This window comes from Lampris incognitus, chromosome 14 (genome assembly GCF_029633865.1).
Source record: "Lampris incognitus isolate fLamInc1 chromosome 14, fLamInc1.hap2, whole genome shotgun sequence".
NCBI lineage: Eukaryota > Metazoa > Chordata > Actinopteri > Lampriformes > Lampridae > Lampris > Lampris incognitus.
The window spans coordinates 43,405,306-43,428,363 of NC_079224.1; the positions used below are offsets into that span (position 1 = coordinate 43,405,306).

The 23,058-nt window shown below is 43.7% G+C and overlaps 1 protein-coding gene across 1 annotated transcript in view; it reads right to left on the bottom strand.

Moving 5' to 3' along the window:
• Positions 1 to 23,058, bottom strand: part of larp4b (La ribonucleoprotein 4B) — a 65,207-nt gene that overhangs the window by 14,305 nt on the left and 27,844 nt on the right. The window contains exons 3-6 of the mRNA XM_056293461.1: positions 22,290 to 22,443; positions 16,473 to 16,649; positions 8,216 to 8,294; positions 1,225 to 1,361 (exon numbers count right to left, since the gene is read on the bottom strand). Coding sequence (XP_056149436.1) covers positions 1,225 to 1,361; positions 8,216 to 8,294; positions 16,473 to 16,649; positions 22,290 to 22,443 — 547 coding nt within the window. The remainder of the gene's footprint in view (positions 1 to 1,224; positions 1,362 to 8,215; positions 8,295 to 16,472; positions 16,650 to 22,289; positions 22,444 to 23,058) is intronic.

The window sequence follows — 23,058 nt, forward strand, 5'->3', positions numbered from 1 at the left end:
CTCCTCTGGTCGGTCGGGGCACTTGTTCGGGGGGGAGGGAGAACTGGGGGGAATAGTGTGATCCTCCCACGTGCTATGTGCCCCTGGTGCAACTCCTCACTGTCAGGTGAAAAGAAGCGGCTGGCAACTCCACATGTATCGGAGGGGGCATGTGGTAGTCTGCAGCCCTCCCCGGATCGGCAGAGGGGGTGAGAGCAGCGACCGGGACGGCTCAGAAGAGTGAGGTAATTGGCCAGGTACAACTGGGGAGAAATTTTAATCTAGCCGGTATCCTTTGTTGCATGCCTAATTTAAAAAAAAAAAAAAGCCACAAAAAAAACTTGTTTTTAATTTAACTAGTGAGCCTGCGTATTGATTTTGTAAATTAAAAAAAAAAGTCATTAATGATCTTTCGAAAACAAGATCAACATTCAGCTTTTGTGAACAAATTTATTTTCATAGATTTTATTCATAAACACAATTTTAATTTTGTTATCCTCTTGTTTTAATCATGGAAAAAAGTTGTTTCTGTTGTAGTTTTTTTCTAGCAAAATTAAAACTGTACTGAATCAACATAAACACGAGACAGAGCTCCCAGCAATTGCATTTCACACAGTGTAGATGATGAGTAATAACGATGGAGCGTGGAGAGGTGTGAGTTGGAAAATATGGTATTCACAGATTCACAAAAGTAAAGAGTGCTTTGACAGCCCCAGATTTACTCGTGACTTTCTTTGTTCGTTTGAGAGAGAAAAATACTTTACGGTTCTTATCGTGCATATGAATTATAGGAACATGGGAATATTTGTTCCATCTATTATCGGGGCACTGACCTTTGCACTATTCAATAATGATTGCTTGTAAAAATCACTCAGGACAAGTGTATCAACTACATACCTAAGTTGTAAATACTTGACAATAGAGTTGGACATTTCCCATTGTGCCACAAGGGGATTTGAGCTACATACTGATGCAAGCATTGTTGGCTCATAAAATAAACATCGTACCCAGCCACATGAGACAACTACTGGATTAAGAACACAACGCTCAAAAGATTAGTACAGGCCAAAGAAACATTCAAAAATCAAACAAAAGGGTTCAAACTCTACTGGGCACACTTACACAACTTAACGGATGTTACCGCCTGCGACACACTGCTGAGAAAAATCATCAACGTAATTAATAACAAAAATCAACTTGGCTCGTATATTTATCAGCTCCCTCTCCAGGCAACAGGTTACTCACATCGTAAAATGTCCACTATCAGCTCCACGTCGGTGCTCAGCTTCTTGATGTGGTCCAGGTTGGCCACCGTCACGATTGGCACGTACTGGTCACTGTCCATCTGAGAGATGAGGTACATGTCGCTGGCCAGATTCTCCCTAGTCCATACAGAGGAGGAGCACAATGAGGAGGTGGTGAATGACAGACCTCCAGGATGCTGCTTAGCTGGAAACCAGTTTTCAATTTTAACTTTTTTTTAGCCCCCCCAGAGGTCAACTGTAGACCCAAACTGGCTCATGCATTGATACCCGAAGGCCCCTGGTACAACCACAGTCTTCTACTTTTGACAAATGAGCAGCTGCGCCAAAGCAGCTGCCTTGTTCAAGGGCACTTGGGCAAACAGCTTTAGCTGATGGTGACGGAAAGCGTCTCTCATCCAATGATCCCTGCTAGACTTTTGTCCTCCGTTGTGAAGGACTGATAAATTTGAGGACACAAACATGCTGCTCTGCTTCGCCCCCAGCTAGCCTCTGCACATTCTTAACCATGCCTACAGAAGACCTTGGTCTCCACTGACTCAACCACAATGTTGTTCTCCACTGTGAAATAAGTCCTTCATTGAAACCACCCCTGACACCCACAGGAGGGAGAGAAGTTTGACTTTTAAAACAAGTCTACAGACTTAAACATGACATCTTGAGAGAGAGAGAGCGAGAGAGGGAGAGAGAGAGAGAATTTTTGAATTTTTTAAAAACTCTTTAATTTACACAAAAAAAAAAAAAAAAAACAAAACAAAAAAGACATCCATTTCACAACATCAACACGAGCAACTCCTTCACATTAAGCCGTCTAAAAAAGTCTTTTTTTTTAAAGAACTGTGGTTCAAGTCACATACTCCCAAAGGGTCAAAAGAAATACTATGCAAAGACAGAATGGAATACCAGTTGCCTCTCACTGACTGAACAAATGGCTTTACTAAAACATCACCGCGAAATAAATTCATCCAAGTTGTTCATTAAGGTAAAGAAGCTGAAGTCCACTCGGACTCTCGCCTTCACCCTTGCAATGAACAACAGAAGTAAATCTTCCTCCGAACCATTATTAAGCAGACTTTTCCTGCTTCTATTAATCGAAAATTTGGCTTGCCCCACTACAAGATGTAACAGTTGCCACTTCTCTGCATCCTTCCTCTTGTACCCAGCGCCAAAGATAAAAACAGTTTCATTCCATCTTTCATCACAGTGTGAGAATATGATTTGTAGAGCTTCAAAGAGCACCTGAAGTCTTTCACATTCCACAAAACAATGAAAAACTGTCTCTGGCGACTGACTGAAAGGACACTTAACAGAAACAGTTGGGTTAATCTTAGAGATGAAACTATTGACTGCCAGCGCTCCCTGCAGGATCCTCCACAGCAAGTCACCTGACCTTTTGTTCAGCAGGGCTTTATACAACACGCTCCACACTAGCTTACAATCACCTGCCACTTTTAGCCTTGTTCTCCATATAGTGTCCTTTCTCTCATTCAGTATTTTCTTGTTCATGGCAACAACACAACATTTGTACAAGACCTTTCTATCTAACATACAAAGGCCCATTTTAGTAGCCAAATTTGGGACCGGCAAACGTCTCGTTAGACCAGTCTGGTCCATTTGAAGGCCCAACTCAGGGAACGGATCTCCATTATCAGGAGTCTCGGTCCAAGTGGCATAGTCATGCAGCATGTCCAGTTCCTCTCTGGTGAGTCTTCTAAGCCATGCATTCTGAACGTCTCTGGTGTGTCTGCTTGACCTCAAGCCCAGCAGTGAAGCCGTTGTCTCTGTGTCAAGAAGCATTGGACCTGCAGCATCCACAATGTGCTTCAACTTAACAGTACCAGCTGAGCATAGCCTCCGGTTGAGATCTGGTTTGCTGTCATCCTGAACGTCCAGTCTGGCCCCATGGATTAGGGGTTCTTCCAGAAGCCAAAACAGAGATGCTGTAGGCTCCAGTCTGCACCACTTGAATAGAGTCCAAGCGTTAAACAATCCTTGATAGAAAGGTGGCAGGTCATGCATGTTCTTAAAAACAGAGTCTGCTAGAAACAAAGAAGCGTCTAAACCCAAACCCTGTACCTTCTTTAAAATAATGCTCATGAGAGGTCTCCACAGCACATCATCAGTCCCTGTGAGGTAGCGCTGTATGATTTGTAGTCTAAAGGCTGCTACTCTGCTCTCCAGATGCACCAAACCCTGCCCTCCCACTTCTTTTGGTAGGTATAGTACATTCTGTGGTACCCAGTGCAGGTTATCCCAAAAAAAAGTTCACAAAGATAGACTACTTTTTTTTAGCAATCCGGCAGGGGGCTCCAGAACGGTTAGCTTGTGCCAGAGGGTGGAGGCTGCCAAGTTATTCACAACCAAAACCCTTCCCCTATAAGACATCTGTGGTAACAGCCATCTCCACTTCTGTAATCTCCCCTCCACCTTTTCCACCACCCCCTCCCAGTTTTTCCAAACCGCGTGGTCATCACCCAGAACCACTCCTAGGTACTTGAAATCTCCCCTCTTCCAATTTAGCCCCCCTGGCAGCTGAGGGAGACCTGCAGACCACTTTTCAACCGCTAAGGCTTCGCTTTTTGCCCAGTTTACTTTGGCAGCTGAAAGATTCCCAAACCTTTCCACAAGTTTCTCAATCAGATCAGCATCATCTTGACTTTTTATGACGATAACTATATCATCTGCGCTACGCAGATAAGACAATCCTTGTGCCAAGATCAGGCAAACACAGACCACCAATAGAAGAGCGAACACTGTGTAATAAGGGTTCAATCGAAAGCGTATAGACCATGCCTGACAGTGAGCAGCCTTGTCTTATACCTCTACATGTTTTGAAAGGTTTACACAAAACACCATTTATTTTCAGTACACTCTCAATATCTTTGTACAAAACCTTAATCTTGGCAACAAGTCCAGGGCTGAGGCCAAACCTTTCTAACACTTTCCAAAGGTATTGGTGCTCAACCCGGTCAAACGCCTTTTCCTGATCTAATGAAACCAGACCAGCATCAAAGCCCAATGGACCAGAGACTTCCAAAACATCCCGAATTAGTGACACATTGTCAACAATGGACCTGCCGGGCACACAGTAGGCTTGGGTCTGATGGATGATTTGGTCTATCACCTTCTTTGGTCTGTTGGACAGGACTCTGGAAAGCAGTTTGTAGTCTGCACACAGAAGAGAGACCGGACGCCAGTTCTTGATATCTTGCAGGTCGCTTTTTTTGGGCAATAATGTCAGAACAGCTCTCCTGCAGCTCTGGGACAAGAAAGAGTCATTAAAACATTCAGTGAAGACCTCAATGATGTTGTCACACAGCTCAGACCAAAAAACGTTGTAGAATTCCGGCGGGAGTCCATCAATCCCAGGGGCCTTCCCCCGCTGCATGCTCTGCAACGGTGTAGACAGCTCCTCTGCAGTCAGAGGACCCGCCAACTCCTTGTTACTCTCCTGAGATTCTGGGCAGCCCACTGCAGGAGGAGTCAAATGCCCCTTCATTCTCGGTGTACTCACTGCTGTACAGAAGAGAGTAAAAAGCCACATCTCTCTTCTGGATCTCATTGGCCGTAGTCAGCAGGTGTCCTGTTGTTGACTTTAGGGCATGAATGAACCTGCTTTGTCCATTCTTCTTTTCCAGGCTGAAGAAAAACTTTGAAGGTGAGTCCATCAGGGCGGCACTCTGAAAATGAGACCGGACCAATGCCTCCTGTGCCTTAACACCCAGCAAGTCAGCCAGCAAGGCTTTTTTGGACTTGAGGTCTTCAACACAGCCTTGGTTTCCTTTGGCCCTGCAGAAGTCTGCAGCTCCACTATTTCAGTCTCTAGATCCCTCATAGATTTGGTAATGTCACGAGAGACATTGAGAGTTTACTGTTGACAAAGCTGCTTGATCTGCACTTTCCCATAATCCCACCACTGTTTCAAAGACGTAAACTCCCCTTTCCTAGTTTTGAAAACATCCCAAAAAAATTTAAAGGTTTCTTTAAAGTGTGCATCTAGTAGCAGAGCAGTGTTAAAATGCCAATAAGCAGACTTTTGCTTTACTTTTGCAATAAAAACATTGCACGTCACCGTTGAGTGATCTGGAAAACCTACGGGCGTAATCCTGCATTCTTTAAAAATACTGAAATTATGCCTAAAAGAATAGAAACGATCCAGCCGTGCCATAGTAAAAGATGCTTCTCTACTATGAACCCAGGTGTACTGCCTAACATCCTCATGTATCTCTCTCCATACATCAACCAAACTATGAGTTACTATCAATTGCTTGATTGCAAGTCTGGAGGCAGCATGAGGTTCAATATGATTCCTGTCCATGTTATCCTTTTCTGTGCAGTTAAAATCCCCTCCCAGAAACAGAAACTCTTCAGGTCCACACTGATTCAAAACCGCACTGAGGTCAGTTAAAAACTGAACTGTCAGGCCCAGCATTCGGAGCATATACATTTACAAACACCAAAGTGAAGGACTCATACTTGGCTCTAACCATCATCAATCTACCCCCCACTATTTCCTCAACCACATAAGATTGTGGTAAAAAACTTTTCGAAAAGAGGAGAGCCACTCCTCCACTACATTTACTCAAGTGTCTAAGGACAACATCACCATCCCACTCCTTCTTCCAGTCAGTGGATTCATTATATCACTGTGTGTTTCCTGGACAAACATGACGTCAACGAGCTTTAGTTTTACAAATTCAAAGAGACATGCTCTCTTTCTCACGTCTCTTGCTCCATTCAGGTTAAGTGTTGAGACTTTGAAGTTGGCCATCGAGACTGATGAGAGAAAAAAACACATGATAAAAGAACAACATTGAGCAGAACGGGAAAGGACTCGTCTTATACTGCTTCTGACTCTTCATACTGTAATTCCTGTTTGAGCTTCAGAACCATTTTCCTCAACCTGCACACCTCCTGCTCAGTGTAGCCCAATTCTTCTTTTTTTCTCATCTGAGATTTAACAAAGTGCATAAAGAGTTCTTTGTTGGCAAAAAAGTCCTCAATTTTGACATTTCTCAAATTTTTTGTTTTTTGCAAGAAATTCTTGATTCGGCGGGCATCATAGTACTCTTGATTCGTTGCCCTTGACAACTGGGAGGAAGTGTGAGGCTGGCTGTCTACACCACCACCTTCCTCCTTAAGACTCATCTCCCGACATTTGTACCTCGTGCTGTTTTTCCTTTAATACAGGTACCTGGCTGTCTATACCACAGTCCCCGTCATCCTCCTCTTCCTCCATACCCAACTCAACCTCAGACAGTTGTTCCTCATACTGCCTGCTTCTCGCCCTTATCAATGCTCCTCTTTTGGCTTGAGAGCCACTCGTTTTAGCAGACTGCTTTCTCTTTAGTACAGGAAAACTACAGACTTTTTCGTCCTCTACCAAATTCTCATCGTTGTTCAACACTACACCTTCTGCAACTCCACCTGTAGTGTTTGATGCCACTGCCTGCTCACTTCGTGATTCCTTCTCAACATTTACATTTTCCTTTGTGGACTTTCCACTCTGTTTGGGTGGTTCCATTTTGTCAGGGTGGTCTGGACTCTGTCCCTTTTCTGTTGTCACTTCACTGTTCTGCCTGGTCTCACCCAGTTTATTTCCTCTCTCTCCTTCACGCTGCGCTTTGTCCTCAGAGGAGTGTTTCTCAGGACAGGCCCAAACCAAATTACCCTCTCCTCCACAGCCAAAACACTTCCAAGGTCCCAGAGTTTACAAAGATGACATAGTCAAAATCACCCACCTCCACCCTAAAAGCTACATTCAAGTCTTGGTCTTTTTTGTTCAGGATCATTTGAACCTGTCGTCTGTGTGAAACTACGTGTCGCACCAGCGGCGATTTGCAGCCAGACGACAGTTTCCTGATCGACGAAACTACTTTCCCATACCTCGACAGCTCTCTTGTCAAAAAATCATCGGAGATGAACGGCAGGATGTTTGAAATGGTGACTCTTGTCGATGGCGTGGTGAGCAGCGACACCAGCATGAAGCTGTCATTAACAACAATGCCGGCTTCGACCACCTTGTTTGCTTTGGCTACAGCATCGACAAAAATCACCACAGCGCCGTTCATCCTAGCAGCAGATTTAACGCTGCTGTGACCCACAACCTCTCCGACTGCCAAAGCACAGTCCTCCTCCGAACACGGAAAATTAGGCGACACTTTAAGCCCATGTTCCCTGGTGAGTTTGGTAAACTCCATACTGGCGTTTAGCACGCCGACCAGCAAGCGCTGGTCGACCGCAAACACACACACACACACACACAAGACCTCTTGAAACCTCCTTATATACATAAACGAAACCAGTAACCCTACAAAACACACTATGTGCAATATTTGCAAGGAAAAAATAGCAAAAAAGATGGAAAAACGCTCACAACCGTTCTCGGGCATCTGCTCCGCATGTTCACTCGCACTTCCGCTCAGAGAGAGAGAGAGAGAGATCGTGTTACTGCAGTGATACGGTTGTTAGAGCTATTTGATGTAGCAAAGCCTGTTAACACTTAGTTTGTGTTTTATCTTTTTTATTATTTATAATTTATTTATTAATTCTTTATCATTAATTTAACAGCTCAGGTCCATTCAAGCAATGTAAAAAGTGCTTGAATTTGTGCACTGTTTTCATCTGATTCATTGATTAATCGCAGAAATAATCGACAGATTAATTGATTATCAAAATAGTTGTTAGTTGCAGCCCCAAACTACACCAGCTGATTTCACTAATAAGCACACCTTCAGCCATACAGGTTAAACCTGTTTAGGGAAATCTGTTTGTGTAGTGTTTGGAATGAAACCCAGCCTACACATGGCCCTTCATGGCACATGGAGTACCACTGCATATATTATATTATATATATAAAATATATACATATATCATATGAGTTGGTGTGTGTTTGTGAATTCACTGTGGAGTTTGGATCAAGGATTGCAACATATCCTGTGTGTGGGTGAATGCTAACTATCAGAGCATCTCACCTGGAAAGACAGAACTCCAGCGTCTTCTTCAGATGCTCCCTCAGGCCCTCCTGTGGGTTCTCTGGCTGGGTTTCACTGCCTGCTGACACAGTGGGGGAAAAAAACATTCAGCCTTAGGGAGGAATATTTAAATAAAGAAGAGTGTGTCGGTAAATTAAAGCAACAATCCTTAAGATTTACATGATAACAAATGATGACAGCTCATCCACAAATGTTCACATCACGACTGTTTTTGCTCATTTTACTGGTTCCAGTTGGATACGACCTTTCTGAGGAAAAATGATCCAGCACACAGTGTTTCACATCTTTATCATAGCAGCCAACAGAAAAAGCAGGTAACAGCAAATTTGAAGAAGTGAAGTTATTGTGTCTAAAAATCAGATATGACAGAACAAGCTGGTAGAAGAACTTTACAACAGATAGTACAACATCAGTCAGTAAAACTCAGGTTAAACCAGGTTTTTTTGTTTGGCGGTGGGGAAGGTGCTGAGAACACCACTGCTGACTGATTCATTTTGAATGGCTCTCTGAGATTCAGAGTGGTCACACGCCATGGTCATTGCCAGTATCACCATAGCAGTCAGAGAATAACAAAAAATAAAACTTTCAAGATTGTAGCTATAAAGTAAACCCTTTAGAGTTAACCCTCTTTATAAGAGAGTCTTAACACTACTGAAACCTTCAGCAGACTCAAATACACAGGATGTGAAGCAGGAATTTGTGGTACGCTCAAGCAAACGACCTCTCAATAATTACAACAAATCTAAAAACTGGTTATTTATCCAAAATGAGAATTGTACATGTGATTACAGAACATTTCCAAAGTGCAGCATAGCGCGGTTTGCCAAATGAAAGCCTCCTTAAAATAAATCCTTACCCAGATAAAATTATTCAACACACGTTCTTTATCAGCAACGCTCTTGTACACCTTCACATCTGGAATATGATTGGTGCAATCACATCTTCTGCTGTTGGCGTGAGCAGTTGGAGGTTAAATGTCCTTGCTCAGGGGTGTCTGGGTAGTGTAGCGGTCTATTCCGTTGCCTACCAACACGAGGATCTCCGGTTCGAATCCCTGTGTTACCTCCGCTTGGTCGGGCATCCCTACAGACTAGAGCTGTGAACGAATGCCAAAAATAGGCCTCGAACGAATAACGAATATTACACACTGAGGTTCGAATGGCATTCGAATACCTTGAATTTGCATATCACCCCCAAAAATCAATACAGAGAGAGTAAGTCTATTGTAGCCCGTGTTTTTATTAACAGCATATTTATGACAACCAGCACATTGTCCGCACATATTAGTCCAAAAACTGTTGTTGAGCACCCCTAAACATAAAATAAATCTGACTAGGAAAAGGCCAGATGATGTTAACTAGGGCCTACTCTAAGTAACATACAAGTAAAATAAATCTGACTAGGAAAAGGCCAGATGGTGTTAACGAATTTACCGTAAGTAACATAGGCATAGTAAATTATCCATGACCCACGGGGCTTAAAAAAATAAAATCAAGAGTCCTACTCACTGTAGTAGTATAAGAAGTTGTGCTAATAGTGGTTTGCGAGAAAAACCAAAGCGTCCACGTGTTCAGACTCGAGAGCGCTCCTTTTTTTGGTGACTATGTTTCCCGCATCAGAAAAGACACGCTCAGAGCGCACGGATGTCCCTGGCACGGCGAGGTATCTCTGAGCCATCTTCCCGAGGTGTGGATATTTTCCGGTGGTGCGGTAGGACAGTTCTGTCTTGCATATTTTGCAAACAACTTTGTCACAGGTTCTCTCTTCGATTTTCCCATTAACAGCCCAAAACCCAAAGAATTTCCATACGTAACTTCTCAGATGTTGTGGAGTATGAATGACTCTCGCAGGAGATGTGCTAGTGCTAGTGCTAGCGCTTGGGTCACAGCCAACGTTCTTCTCGGATTCCGCCATTTCCTGTGTTCTATGAGCCCGCCCGCTCGGCGTGGGAACTGACAAGAGCTTTTTAATTTCCGGTTTTACTACGGATGTAGGCTATGCTTATTTTCATAAAATACGTTTCACGAAACCATCATTTATTTCCATTTAAACGTGTGTGCATTAATAATAATAATATTAATAAGGGGGAAAAATATATTAAAAAAATATATTACAAAAAATCGAATTTCATATTTTCATATTCAAATTCGAATATTATTACCATAATTCGAATGTACATTCGAATTTCAAATGCTATCTGACAGGCCTACTACAGACACAATTGGCCGTGTCTGTAGATGGGAAGCCGGATGTGGGTATGTGTCCTGGTCACTGCACTAGCACCTCCTCTGGTCGGTCAGGGCGCCTGCTCGGGGGGGGGGGGGGGTAGCGAGATCCTCTCATGCACTATGTCCCCCTGGTGAAACTCCTCACTGTCAGGTGAAAAGAAGCAGCTGGTGACTGCACATGTATCGGAGGAGGCATGTGGTAGTCTGTAGCCCTCCCCGGATTGGCAGAGGGGGTGGAGCAGTGACCGGGATGGAAGAGTGAGGTAATTGGCCAAGTACAATTGGGGAGAAAGGGGGGGCGTGTCCTTGCTCAAAGGCAACTTGACACCCATTGGCTAAGAAGACAGCATTTCACCTCCCAAGTCTGGCTTGATTTAGGACCAACCATCTTCCAGTCACAAGCCTAATTCTAATTCCTTCAAATTCTGGGCATTAGTCATCCTTTAAAAATGTTTTAGGTACACAAAAAACCTCATGCTTACATTTATGAAGCAATACATGAATGACTTTCCTGAGGTATGACACTAGACAACAGGACACCACCATCTTATCTACTCAGCTAAAAGGCTTCGGGTTGATTTCAGCTCATGTTGGCTGTTTGGGTATCGAGTCAGATCTCAGGTGCAGGATGTTTCCATGTACAATGTTCTTCTCTGGTCAGCTGACACGTACATGGCTGTCAGGTCTATTGCTCAACATTCTCACCTCCACAGAGTCAGAACAGAGCAGTGGCTGAACAGAATCTTGCCCTCCGAAGAGGTAAAGGTTGCCCAAATACACTTCTGCAGGATGTATATTGATATGGGATCAAGTCTGTATTATTCCAGTTACATGGTAATCTTCCTTTGACTACTACACCTCCCTGCAGCTAAGTTTTGCAATCATTTCTTTAACTACAGATTAAAGTCCTGTCACTGAAAGTGTTTAGTTCTAATCAATGAAAGTTTAATACCACAATAAAAAAATTGCTCATTCCAAATGCCAAATAGCTCTTAAAACATTACTCAACACAACCACATGAATTATGCCACTTCAGACAGCGTTCAGCTCTAAACGTGAACCAATTTAACCTCAAGAGATTTACAAGGCCAAACAAAGAGGGAATATTGCAGCCATCACTCAATAGAAAAATATAAACTAAAAAAAAAAAAACTAAAAAAAAACTGAAGTTCTTCAACTTGACATTTTCCCCTTTAATTTGAAGTGAGAGCCAGAGGAAAATAAACTGCAGTGAGCTTTAAAATTCAGACCACTTCCTATCTTGCTACATTACATTAGCAGATAATGAGCAATAGTCAAAGTAGTGTCTTCACTTTGAGGACTACATTTAACCATTTTAAGCAGGGGTCCCCAACCACCGGGCCATGGACCGGCACCGGGCCGCAAAACATTCACTACCGGGCTGCAAGGAAACAATATGATATACAATATTCAAATAAAAGCCCAGTCCAGCCATAATGCTAGAGGGCTTTTAATTTGAAATGGATACTTAAGTGTGTATAACGATGTAATTTTATCACTCATTCACGTGGCATTCGGCAGACCAATGGTAAGTAACTTCATAACACAGAGACGCACTCAGTCAACTCACTACTAGCAGCTAGTTAGCTACCATGAGTACCGGTAAAAAACAAACGTTGCTTGAGAGTTTCTTCGGAAGAGGTAGGAGAGATAAAAGGTCTAATGGCAATGATAATGCAGAGACAGTAGAGGCTGGGACAGCACAAAAAAGAAAGAAAGAAAGAAAGCTTCCTCCAAAAGGAAATACGACGAGTCGTACCTAAAATACGGCTTTATTGCGACCAGTGACTCGCATGCTCTGAGCCCCCTGTGTGTGATGGAGACAAGCTGTCTAATGAAGCAATGAAGCCCTCAAAACTGCGTCGGCACCTTGAGTCCAAGCACCCTGTACTTAAAGACAAACCCGTGGAGTTCTTTGAGTGAAAACAATGTGAGCAAACAGGACAGAAGCAAATGCTGAGAGCCACCACCTCTACAAATGCTGCTGCTCTGAGAGCGTCGTACTTAGTGGCTAGTCGTATTGCTAAGGCTAAGAACCCTTTCACTATCAGCGAAGGCCTGCTGCCAAGGACATGCGCCGTGAACTACTGGGGGAAGCTGCAGCTAACAAGGTGGCAAAGGTTCCTCTTTCAGCTACCACAGTTTCAAGGAGAATTGATGAAATAGCGGAGGACATAAAAGCACAGTTGTTGGAGTGACTTAATGAGTCACTGTGGTATGCTATCCAGGTCGACGAGTCTACCGATGTCAACAACAAGGCAATACTGCTGGGTTTATGTGTGATATATATTTCAAGACGATGTGCATGAGGATATGTTGTGTGCTCTGTCACTGCCAACCCAAGACAACTGGGGTAGAACTGTTCAAGTCTTTGGATGACTACATGTCAGACAAACTGGACTGGTCATTCTGTGTTGGAATATGCACAGATTGAGCCGCAGCCATGACCGGATGGCTGTCTGGTTTCACTACCTGAGTCAAAGAGGTTGCTCCTGAATGCCAGTCTACACACTGTGTGATACAGAGAAATGCTGGCAAGCCGAAAAATGTCACCTGATCTGAACGATCTGAACGAGTGACAATATTAAAATTATCAATCACATCAAAGCACGCGCCCTAAACTCATGTCTGTTTGAGCAGCTTTGTGAGGAGATAAGACACAGAGCACAGACGCCTTCTCTTACACACTGAAGTCAGTTGGTTATCAAGGGGGAGATCCCTGGCCGGGGTTTTTGAGTTAAGAGAGCCGCTACGGAGATTTCCTTCCGGAAAAAAAAGTCAACACTGGCAGCACACTTCAGTGACGAGGAGTGGGTAACAAAACTCGCTTATCTGTGTGACACCTTCCTCCTCCTCAATGAACTCAATTTGTCACTTCTGGGGAGAATGACAACTATCTTCAAGTTGGCAGATAGTGTCTACATTCAAAACCAAACTGGAACTGTGGGGACGGCGAGTGGACAGGGGCATATATTGACATGTTCAAAACATTAGCTGGGACTTTGGGGGAGACTGAGGCTGCACCGTCCTTCTCCCAGCTGGTGCGGGATCACCTGGCTTCGCTGTCGACAGAATTTGAGTGTTACTTCCCAACCACAGATGACCCAAGAAATGTAAAGGAATGAATCCGTGACCCATTTGTGAATGTCCCCGGCGAATCATCCATGTCAGCGCGGGAAGAAGATCAACTCCTCGAGCTTGCAAATGACAGTGGGCTGAGAAGTATGTTTGACGTAACATCTCTGCCGACATTCTGAATCAAAGTCAAGGCTGAATACCCTGAGATGGCCATGAAAGCACTGAAAACTTTGATTCCATTTCCAACATCATATCTCTGTGAAGCGGGGTTTTCTGCAACAAAAACAAAATTGTGGAATAGACTGGACATAAGAAACACCCTTCGGGTGTGGCTGTCTCCCATCACTACTCGACTGGACCGTCTTGCTGCAGGGAAACAAGCCCAGGGCTCTTACTGACTCAGGGATATTGGTGAGTTGCAATGTTGTTACATGTATGTTATGAGAGGAAAACATGCGCTGTGTGGTTAATATCCAAACGTTACTTTAAATGTTATGATACTACTGACTTATAAGCCTAACCTATATTCCTGCCGTTATTAACCCACCCCCGCCCCGCCAGAATATTGTGAATATTAAACTGGTCCGCAGTGCAAATAAGGGTGGGGACCACTGATTTAAAGTGTAACGTGGCTGTTGCGTTTTAGAACCCATTAGGCAATGTGCTGAGTGGACAGATAAGTTTGTATCCCACCCTCTTGTAAACTAAAAAAAAAAGAATAAATAAATACAAGTGAAACTAATAAATGAAAGAAAATTGTGTTGATGGGCAGCACGGTGGCGCAGTGGTTAGCGTGGTCACCTCACAGCAAGAAGATCATGGGTTCGAGCCCCGGGATACTCCAACTTCAGGGGTCATCCCGAGTCATCCTCTGTTTGGAGTTTGCATGTTCTCCCCGTGTCTGCGAGGGTTTCCTCTGGATGCTCCGGTTTCCTCCCACAGTCCAAAGACATGTAGCTCAGGTGAATCGGCCATACTAAATTGTCCCAAGGTGTGAGTGTGTGTGTGTGCGTGTGTGTCGGCCCTGTGATGGACTGGCAGCCTGTTGAGGAAGTCTACCCGCCTGCTGCCCAGTGACTGCTGGGATAGGTTACAGCATCCCTGTGACCCTGAGTAAGATAAGCGGTTTGGATAATGGATGGATGGATTACGTTGATACAACAGTCCATCACTTAGGAGGGGGGGTATTATGTGATATTACTCCATAACCCCCTCTCCCCCCAATCCAATCACATGTAGGAGCCATGTCACACAGAGCTTGGTATTCGGTCCTGACCCGTTTGCATTCTGGGTTAAATGGTGAACAATATGACATGTGCTGACTAGGGATGCTCAGCTTGAATTTTTTTCCTGACCGATAACCGACGCTCATTAACCGATCATTAACCATTCACTGTCCCTTTTCGTTTTAACAAAACGAAAACACACATTGAATCTTCTGGCTAATTTATTATCAAAAACAGCCAACAGACTAACAAAATGAAAACCTGTAGTTGCAGTTTTGTTCCTGTTGTGTCGGTCAGATCAGCTGTAACTGCCCACCGCTGTTCAAGAAGTCTTGTGAACATGTCGCACACCGAATTCCATCTAGCTTTGCATGACTGGATGAGCTGGCATTTCGGAAGTTTTATTTGTTCGGCCTCCGGTGCCTTGCATGCAGGGGTGCTGTGGTTGAAGTGCCTGACAAGCCGCTCGGCTGCAATGATAATCCAATGCACATACATGTTAAATCCTTCATTTACCGCCAGCTGCGGTACATGCACAAAACAGGCAACTGAGTCCCAGTTCAGCCGTCCGGGAGAGTTGGCAGCAACGATGTTTCGTGCATTGTTGTGGACACATGCAGACACTTGCCCAGTAAGTCCCCAAGTCCTCACCGCATCAGTTAGTTTAGCTGTGAGGTTGTTAGCCGTGTGTCTGCCTGGCATACTGTGTTAATACGACAGCCGATTTAATCTGCCGGTCCTCATCGATACAGTGGCATGTAACTGTCTCGCAGCTCTCTGTTGTAAGTGCCGTCCACCAGTTGGTCGTAAGAGCCACAAACTTAGTGCTAGCAAGTTGTGTTTTAAGGTCTTGTTTTTCCTCTACAAAACGGGCTTCAGTTCGATGAGTAATAGTCAGTCTTGATAGGATTTGGTTTTAGGCCCGATATAGCCCAGTAGCACTTGAAAACCCTCGCCACAGACCACGCTGATGGGCAAAATGTCTTTCTCCACCACTGAACGGATTCCCTGCGTTATCTCCTCAGACCACCGTGCATCACATCTTCTCCATGCTAGCATGGAGGCTAAAGTTTGTTGTCCTCCATCACCCGATGCTTGTGGATGTTTGCTTCGCAAGTGGTATTGCATTGTGCTTGTTGTGTTGCTCTATTTCAGTACTGTATTGCATATTTTACAAATAACCTCATCATCCTTTTGGTCGAAATGGTCCCACACAGTACTTCTTTTTGCTTACTTCATTTTGCTCGGTCAGAGCGAAATATGATTGTAGGCACGTGTGGTTGGTTGGTTGCATGTGCCGACATGCCCTCATGAGTTGATTGATATGCATAGCCTATTTTTCTTTTACTATGCAGCCAACTTTTCTTAATAACGTTTATTTAAATATATAAACTTTTAACCATTTAACTGATAGTAGTAATCAGTCAAAATTCTTACATCAGTTAACGGTTAAACAGTTAATTATGAACATCCCTAATGCTGACAAAGCACTCGACATTTACAATGAATGCTACAGACTCTGAGCTAGCTCACAACTTTGATCTCGATTAGGGTGGCAAGTTTCACTTACCCGGGTCAATCTTAACACTGGCTGTGGACTCATTTTCAGGTCAGTAGTCTGTTGATTAAACCCCGTCCCTACACACCCATCCTGCCACAAAAGAAAAAACAGCCAACCCCCACCTGTGTGTGCCATGTCCTGCCCAGGCTCAGGGTACTCCGTGTAGGCTGGGTCAGAGCACTGCAGGGTGACAGAGGCCATTGGGGCCGGCTCTGCCAGCATCAGCGGGACGGGCGGAGGCTCATCGGGGTTGGCTAGTAGAGGCTCCTTGTATGCTTTGTCTTCACTGGCTTCATAACCTGGGGCCAAACACACAGGAGAAGAAACATCTTTTCAAGTGATAATGAAACAGTGACTGGATTATGCAGAGGTTCATGTGCAAAAATATATAATTAAATGATGCAAAAGTGTTATTTATTTCAGTATTCATCCGTGTAGGAGGATTCTCATTTTGTTTAGCAACCTTTCCAAAGCAGTCCAAAGGATTGGGTGATATAAGAGTAATCCAGTAACTAAGGATATTTAAAAATGACGATGGCATCCATTTCAAAATGTTCTGCACCGTATCCATCCAATAAACTGTAGGCTAACTAACAGTTCATCCGTTCACAATTTTCAACAGTGCACACCTGTCTATTTGGTTAGAGAATTACAAACGTTTCACTTTCTGTGTAAATTTCAGGTGGAAGCTTCACAATCAACTAACAGGTGCTTTTGCAGTAACAACTACAGGAGTGCACTCAGTAGAACGCAGATCTCCGCCAGGCGTACCTATCTCCCCTTCTCTGGCGTTCGAATTTGTCGACAAACCACCCCTTTTTTCTTCTACCAGGAGAAGGAAAATACACGCACACACAGACACAAACAAACAAATAAGTAAAGAAATTTTAAAAAATTGCAATTTATGCATTGTCCCAGATTTGTGATTGGACGATCTATTGCCCAGTATCTGGTTCAATTTGCCCCTGCCCAGCTAGGAGTACGAGTATTAGCAGATACCAACATGTCCATGTTCCTTATAGTGAGACAGAATATAGCCAGCGTTTGCCGGCAACAGAAAACTGGATTCATACAACATTGCTGGTAGTGATGTGAATAACCACGAACACGCGACGCCGGCCCATTTCATGCATGTCGGAATTTTTTTTAAGCATTTTCCCTAAATTTTAAGAAGACTTAGGTGAATGAATTTGGCAGGAGGTTTGGGGTCCTCCAAAAGGAAATTTATATTTTTCAATAAAAAATGTGCAATTTCACATCATTTTGGACCATTATTGTTATTACCATATTTGTGTGCAAAAAGTTGAAAAAGCTACAGCAGATAATAAATAAACAACATCTAAGAAGCTTAGACCATCCATCCACTATCCAAACCGCTTATCCTGCTCTCAGGGTCGCTGGAGCCTATCCCAGCAGTCACTGGGTGGCAGGCGGGGAGACACCCTGGACAGGCCGCCAGGTCATCTCACACACACACACACACACACACACACACACCCCAGGGACAATTTAGTACAGCCGATTCACCTGACCTGCTCAACAAGTCCACTGGGGAGCAACTACAACCATTACATCTGGGAAAAGCCATCTAATTAGTTTTGATGTCCGCCACATTAATTTTACACTCATTCAGCTTAGGTGGTGCCCAAAATGACTTGAGTGCTGCGCCTGAGCCTTATAATGGTAGGGAAAACTGGACACCTAGGTAGTAATGACATGCAGCTAAGTCAAATAATTAATGTTACTTCCTATAAATTTAGCTAATGTTACATAGCAGCCATAAACATACTGTTAGTCTTCCCTGCTCAGCTTCCAGGCCACAGTCAGAAGCACAGGGGAGATGTTTGCTAGGGCTGACCTCCTTCACTCTTCCAGCAGTTGGGGAAACAACAGACGAAACTTTTCTTGTCTTTAGAAGCTGCAGCATTTAGTAACTGACACACTGTAGCCTATACTGTACATTTACTGCCAGATTGATAACTTACTGCTAACCGTTTCCTCTCCTCTGCTCGCATTCACCGTCACTTTTCTGCTGCTCACTCTCTCACACTCACTATGCACACTTATTATGCACTGCCCTATTCCTTAAAGGAGCTGCACTACTCTTATAACAAACGGTACCTCTCATGCTGATGTCCTTTGAAGAATAAGGAGAGGGAGGATTTGATGCACTAGTCGACGACTCAAAACAATTCCACGATAATATAGGGCAGGGATAGGCAACGTGGTCCAGAAGAGTCTGGTATGGGTGCAGGTCTTTGTTCCAACCAGGAAGTTACACACCTGAGTCTACAAATCAAGGTCCTTAGCAAAGACTATTGGTCGACTAATAGAATCAGGTGTGTAACTGCTTGGTTGGAACAAAGACCTGCACCCACACTGGACCTTTCTGGACCATATTGCCTATCCCTGACGTAGGGTGTTATTGTGCTCGCACATTCTGCAATTGAAAATCATTAGCAACCCATTGATATTAATGATCGTGTGAAATTTTAGCAGCAGTGCTGGTATTTCCCTTAGATATCCCTTATATATTCATTCTGCAGCAGCACACCGTCGATGCAGAACAAGTATAGGGGGAAACACTGGAGTGTCAGAGGTCAAAACACAGAACAACAACACTGGAGCTGGAGGGGATTAAGTGTTCTCCATTCACCAGAACACCAACCAGAAGGTCACCAATTTGAACGAAGAACCAGACAGCCTAACAATCTGCCAAGATGTGAGCCAGTAACAAGAGTCAAGATCTGATGCCGGGTCCTGCCGTTCTGCCCTTGAGCAGGACACTCATCCCTGTAAATAGTCTCCTATGGCAGTAATGCAGGTCTGTGTGTGTTTCTGGGGAAAAGTGAAGGATAAGTTGAACACAGAGGAAAAATTTCCACCGGTGATTAATAAAGAACCTTTTCTCTGGGACATGTTGGCAGGGCAGATACTTGCTGGGAGGGCAGATATTTGCAGCCCCCCAGAGTGGCTGAAATTTCTATTCAAATGGCTCGGCATTATAAATTATAGTGAGTAGGGGGGCATTTCTTAATGACTTGTTTGTTTTCATTTTGAAAGTTTATTCTGCTGACTAACCCGCTTGTTTTATGGAAGGATTTGATTCGAGCTGCCCCCTGAAAGTCGATGAGTCAAATCATCTGTTGGTAACCCCTCAGTCAACTTGAAATTCTTCAAGTCGAGCCATCTTTTTTTTTTTTTTTAAATCAGTCAGTGTGCATTACATTATATTTTTATATTCTAGCAGAGCGGGCGCGCTTGCTAAAAAAAAACAAACAAAAAAAACAAACGTGACAACGTGCGCTGGTGGTAAACTTATGAGAGAAGTTGAAAGCTGAGGCAGAGTGGATGGTAAACTAGGTTATCTAGAACCATGTGTCTCAGAGGAAGTCTAAAGTCATTTACATTTACACATTAAGAGCTTGATTTAAACAGAAATATGTGTGCTGCCTGACATATGTTGGTAATTTAATTAATAATAATAATAATAATAATGCTTTTCTAGACACCCAAAGCACTTCACATTGAAGGGGGTAACTCACTTCAACCACCACCAATGTGCAGCACCCACCTGGGTAATGCACGGCAGCCATTTTGTGCCAGAACGCTCACCACACATCAGCTTGAGGTGGAGAGGGAGGAATCATTGAGCCAATTACATGGGGGGATGATTAGGTGGCCAGATGGAGACAGCCAGGTTGGGAATTTCCCCAGAACACCGGGGAAACCCCTACTCTTTGTGATAAGTGCCATGGGATCCTTAAGCCACAGTGAGTCAGGACCTCGGTTTAACATCTCATCCGAAGGACGGCATCTTCTACAGCACAGTGTCCCTGTCACTGCACTGGGGCATTGGGATTTTGATATTTGTCAACTAAGGGACATCTTTAGTCTGAAGATGTCCCTTGGGTGAGTGATGAAACGCATCTGTCAATAAACGTTGTATCCAGATGAACTGATTCAACCTTGTCTGATTTTCTTACCTGGATTATTGAGCATGCATCAAGACACTCCAACCAGAAGCTCTTAATATTCAGGTTTCTGCCACCATATATTCCACGAGCGTACATAATTCCAACGAAAGCTTTTAGTTCATTCATAGACATTAATGGATGCTTTGCGCCTCGGTCACAGTACAGTTCCTGCCGTGCGTCAGCATGTCCGTGTCAAATAAACTAAGAAAGCTGTCGAGCGTACTGGATGTTTTTATTTTGGCATAATCACTTGGAGCTGTCTCTATTAGAACAGCACGCAAATACAGTCTACCTGGTCCCGCACTGACTGTCTGTTCAACCCAAATCATGCCATCCTGCGCCGTCTCGTCTCATCACGCACCGCTGACCCATCAGAATCTAGTAGCAGAGTGAGGACCTTTTGTGGACCCGTTCGTTTTGTTGTAGCCACGACGAAGTGTTATTCAACAAACTGTTTACCCCCAAGCGTGTCCCCTGTTTATCTTAAATGAGCGTATATAGCTTTACCTCTTCGTAATTCAGGCCACAATTATGCATTTTCCCGCAAACAATCTTCATCATCATCATCATCACACTATTGTTCTACAGGCATATCAACTACAATCTGTATGACGTTAGTTTATACAAATATTACATCCATATCACCTCCCGGGCTGTGTACATAACTTACGGGGAAGGTAAATTTTTCCCACAGCGGTGACTTGAGGAAAGCAGGAAATTTTCCCAGTTATGTTGTTTCTCTGTCATCTTTGACTCCGACAGCGGCCACGGTGTCTCAAAAAATGCAGCTGAAGGCGACCGGTAAGCTACGCTGTGTCATCTTTCAAGTGATGTTTTTTTTCCCCTTTCTTCCTTTTTTCTTTGGATGCGCACAAGTAGACAAGGGTGTAGAGAAAAAAAATACTGGGAGAATCGCCAATCCTCCTCATTCTGATCAATTTAGAATCATAATCGTGACACCCCTAGTCATCATGCTATTTTCCATATCCCCCAGCACTTAACAAGTTTATTTAGCTCTATGACCTCAACAGGATATGAAAGAGAGGAGGTGGCAGTATTAAAAAGGACTATAATGAGAGCCTGTACTGTATTGAATCACTGGTCTTGCATACGTTTCCACAAATAACCTCGTAGACTAACGAGATGGACTGGGTCAAGACGTCAATCCAAGTCAAACGTGAGCTAATCAATAATCTCCTGTCCCCCGTCACAGCTTCGCTGCCTGTGACGGCTGTACTTGGCCGAGACGTAAGAACATTAAAATGAGTGATTATACTCATTTGTGTAGCAGAAGCAGCAGCTGTGGATGGAATATTCATAGCTCATACTAAATAGAATATGAATGATTTAAGAAGAGTCATGGTGTGACGTGGGAGCGGACCAGTCGGGACAGCACCCTCTAGATTACAGAGGTGCTCCCGAGACAAAAATGTCACTGGTATGAATTCATAGATGGGCTGAAAAAAAAAAACACAAACAGGGGGAAGCAAATAAGATACAACATCCCGTCCTATTAGAATTAGTTCCATGGTGTCTTAGAGCGAGGCACTGAAATGCTAAATAACTCTGGTACGGCTGCTTATTAACCAACAGTTAAGCTTGTGGTTGTACTGAGCAGTTGCTATGAAGGAACATGTGGAATTTGATGAACGTGAAAAGCATTTACCAGCATTACGGGTATCAAAATGGGGAGTTTCAAAACGTATTCTCTTTCAGTTTCAATTGACTTGGTTGCACAGTGAGAAATGCACAACAGCCAACAGAAAAGAAAGTTGGTAAATGCTTGTGGTTATCAAGTTTGTCAATGAGCTGCTTTGACAAATAATCAGATAACATCTAAAAGGTTCTTATCAAAGATAAAAAGAAACTATTTTGTTGGTTTAATTGAAAAGCTGCAGGCAAAAATTTGGTTAACAGCCACTGTGTACAACTGAGACAAAGTTAGGTCTGTTATTTGCTGACCTTCAGGGCCGGGGTCGGCCAAGCTGTCGCAGCCTTCCTTCCATGGTTGGAGGACAGCAGGTGTGGTGTCGGTGGTTCCGGTGGGGTCCAGGCTAAACATGTGGTTGGCCCATGCTTTCGCATTGGGGTTGAGATCTGAAACCTTAGCGGATTCCTGTGAAAAAAAAAACAAAAAACCAACACACGACTGTTTTAGAATACTTGGAACTGAAAAAAATCCTTTCATGCTCTTCTATTACTTCCTATCCTTTCTTGCAATCATCACTGCCAGTGAAAGCCCTCAAGCAAACTTTTTGGATTATTTTCTTGAACCTGTCTTTGTAAGCCCCTTCCCCCACTTTTGCATAACTCAAGAACACCATAACAGGAATGTTCCTATTGGCTATGCTGCCAAACAGCTAACTGGTGGGCAAGTTTGTGTTTGTGTTGTACAAGCAGCCTCCAATTTGCTATCTCGTGACCTCTCACATAACCAGATACAATGAGCCCAGAAAATTTGACCATGATGTTTACTTGGACCGATAAATCAAAACATTAAGACACATTTTTGCCTGATCATCTCTAGAGCTGTCCCGAATACCATTTTTTGGGTTCCGAAGCTTTGGTAGGAATCAACATGGAATATTTGGAGCTTGGGCCGGGGGAGATGTATGGGTGGGGCATGACCCGGGAAGGACTCAAGCCAGACATTTCTCCGTTCTCAGCTGAGATGGATGGCATAGTGCTGCAACACGTGTCTTACGGTTTAATTAAAGGCATTCATTGTTAA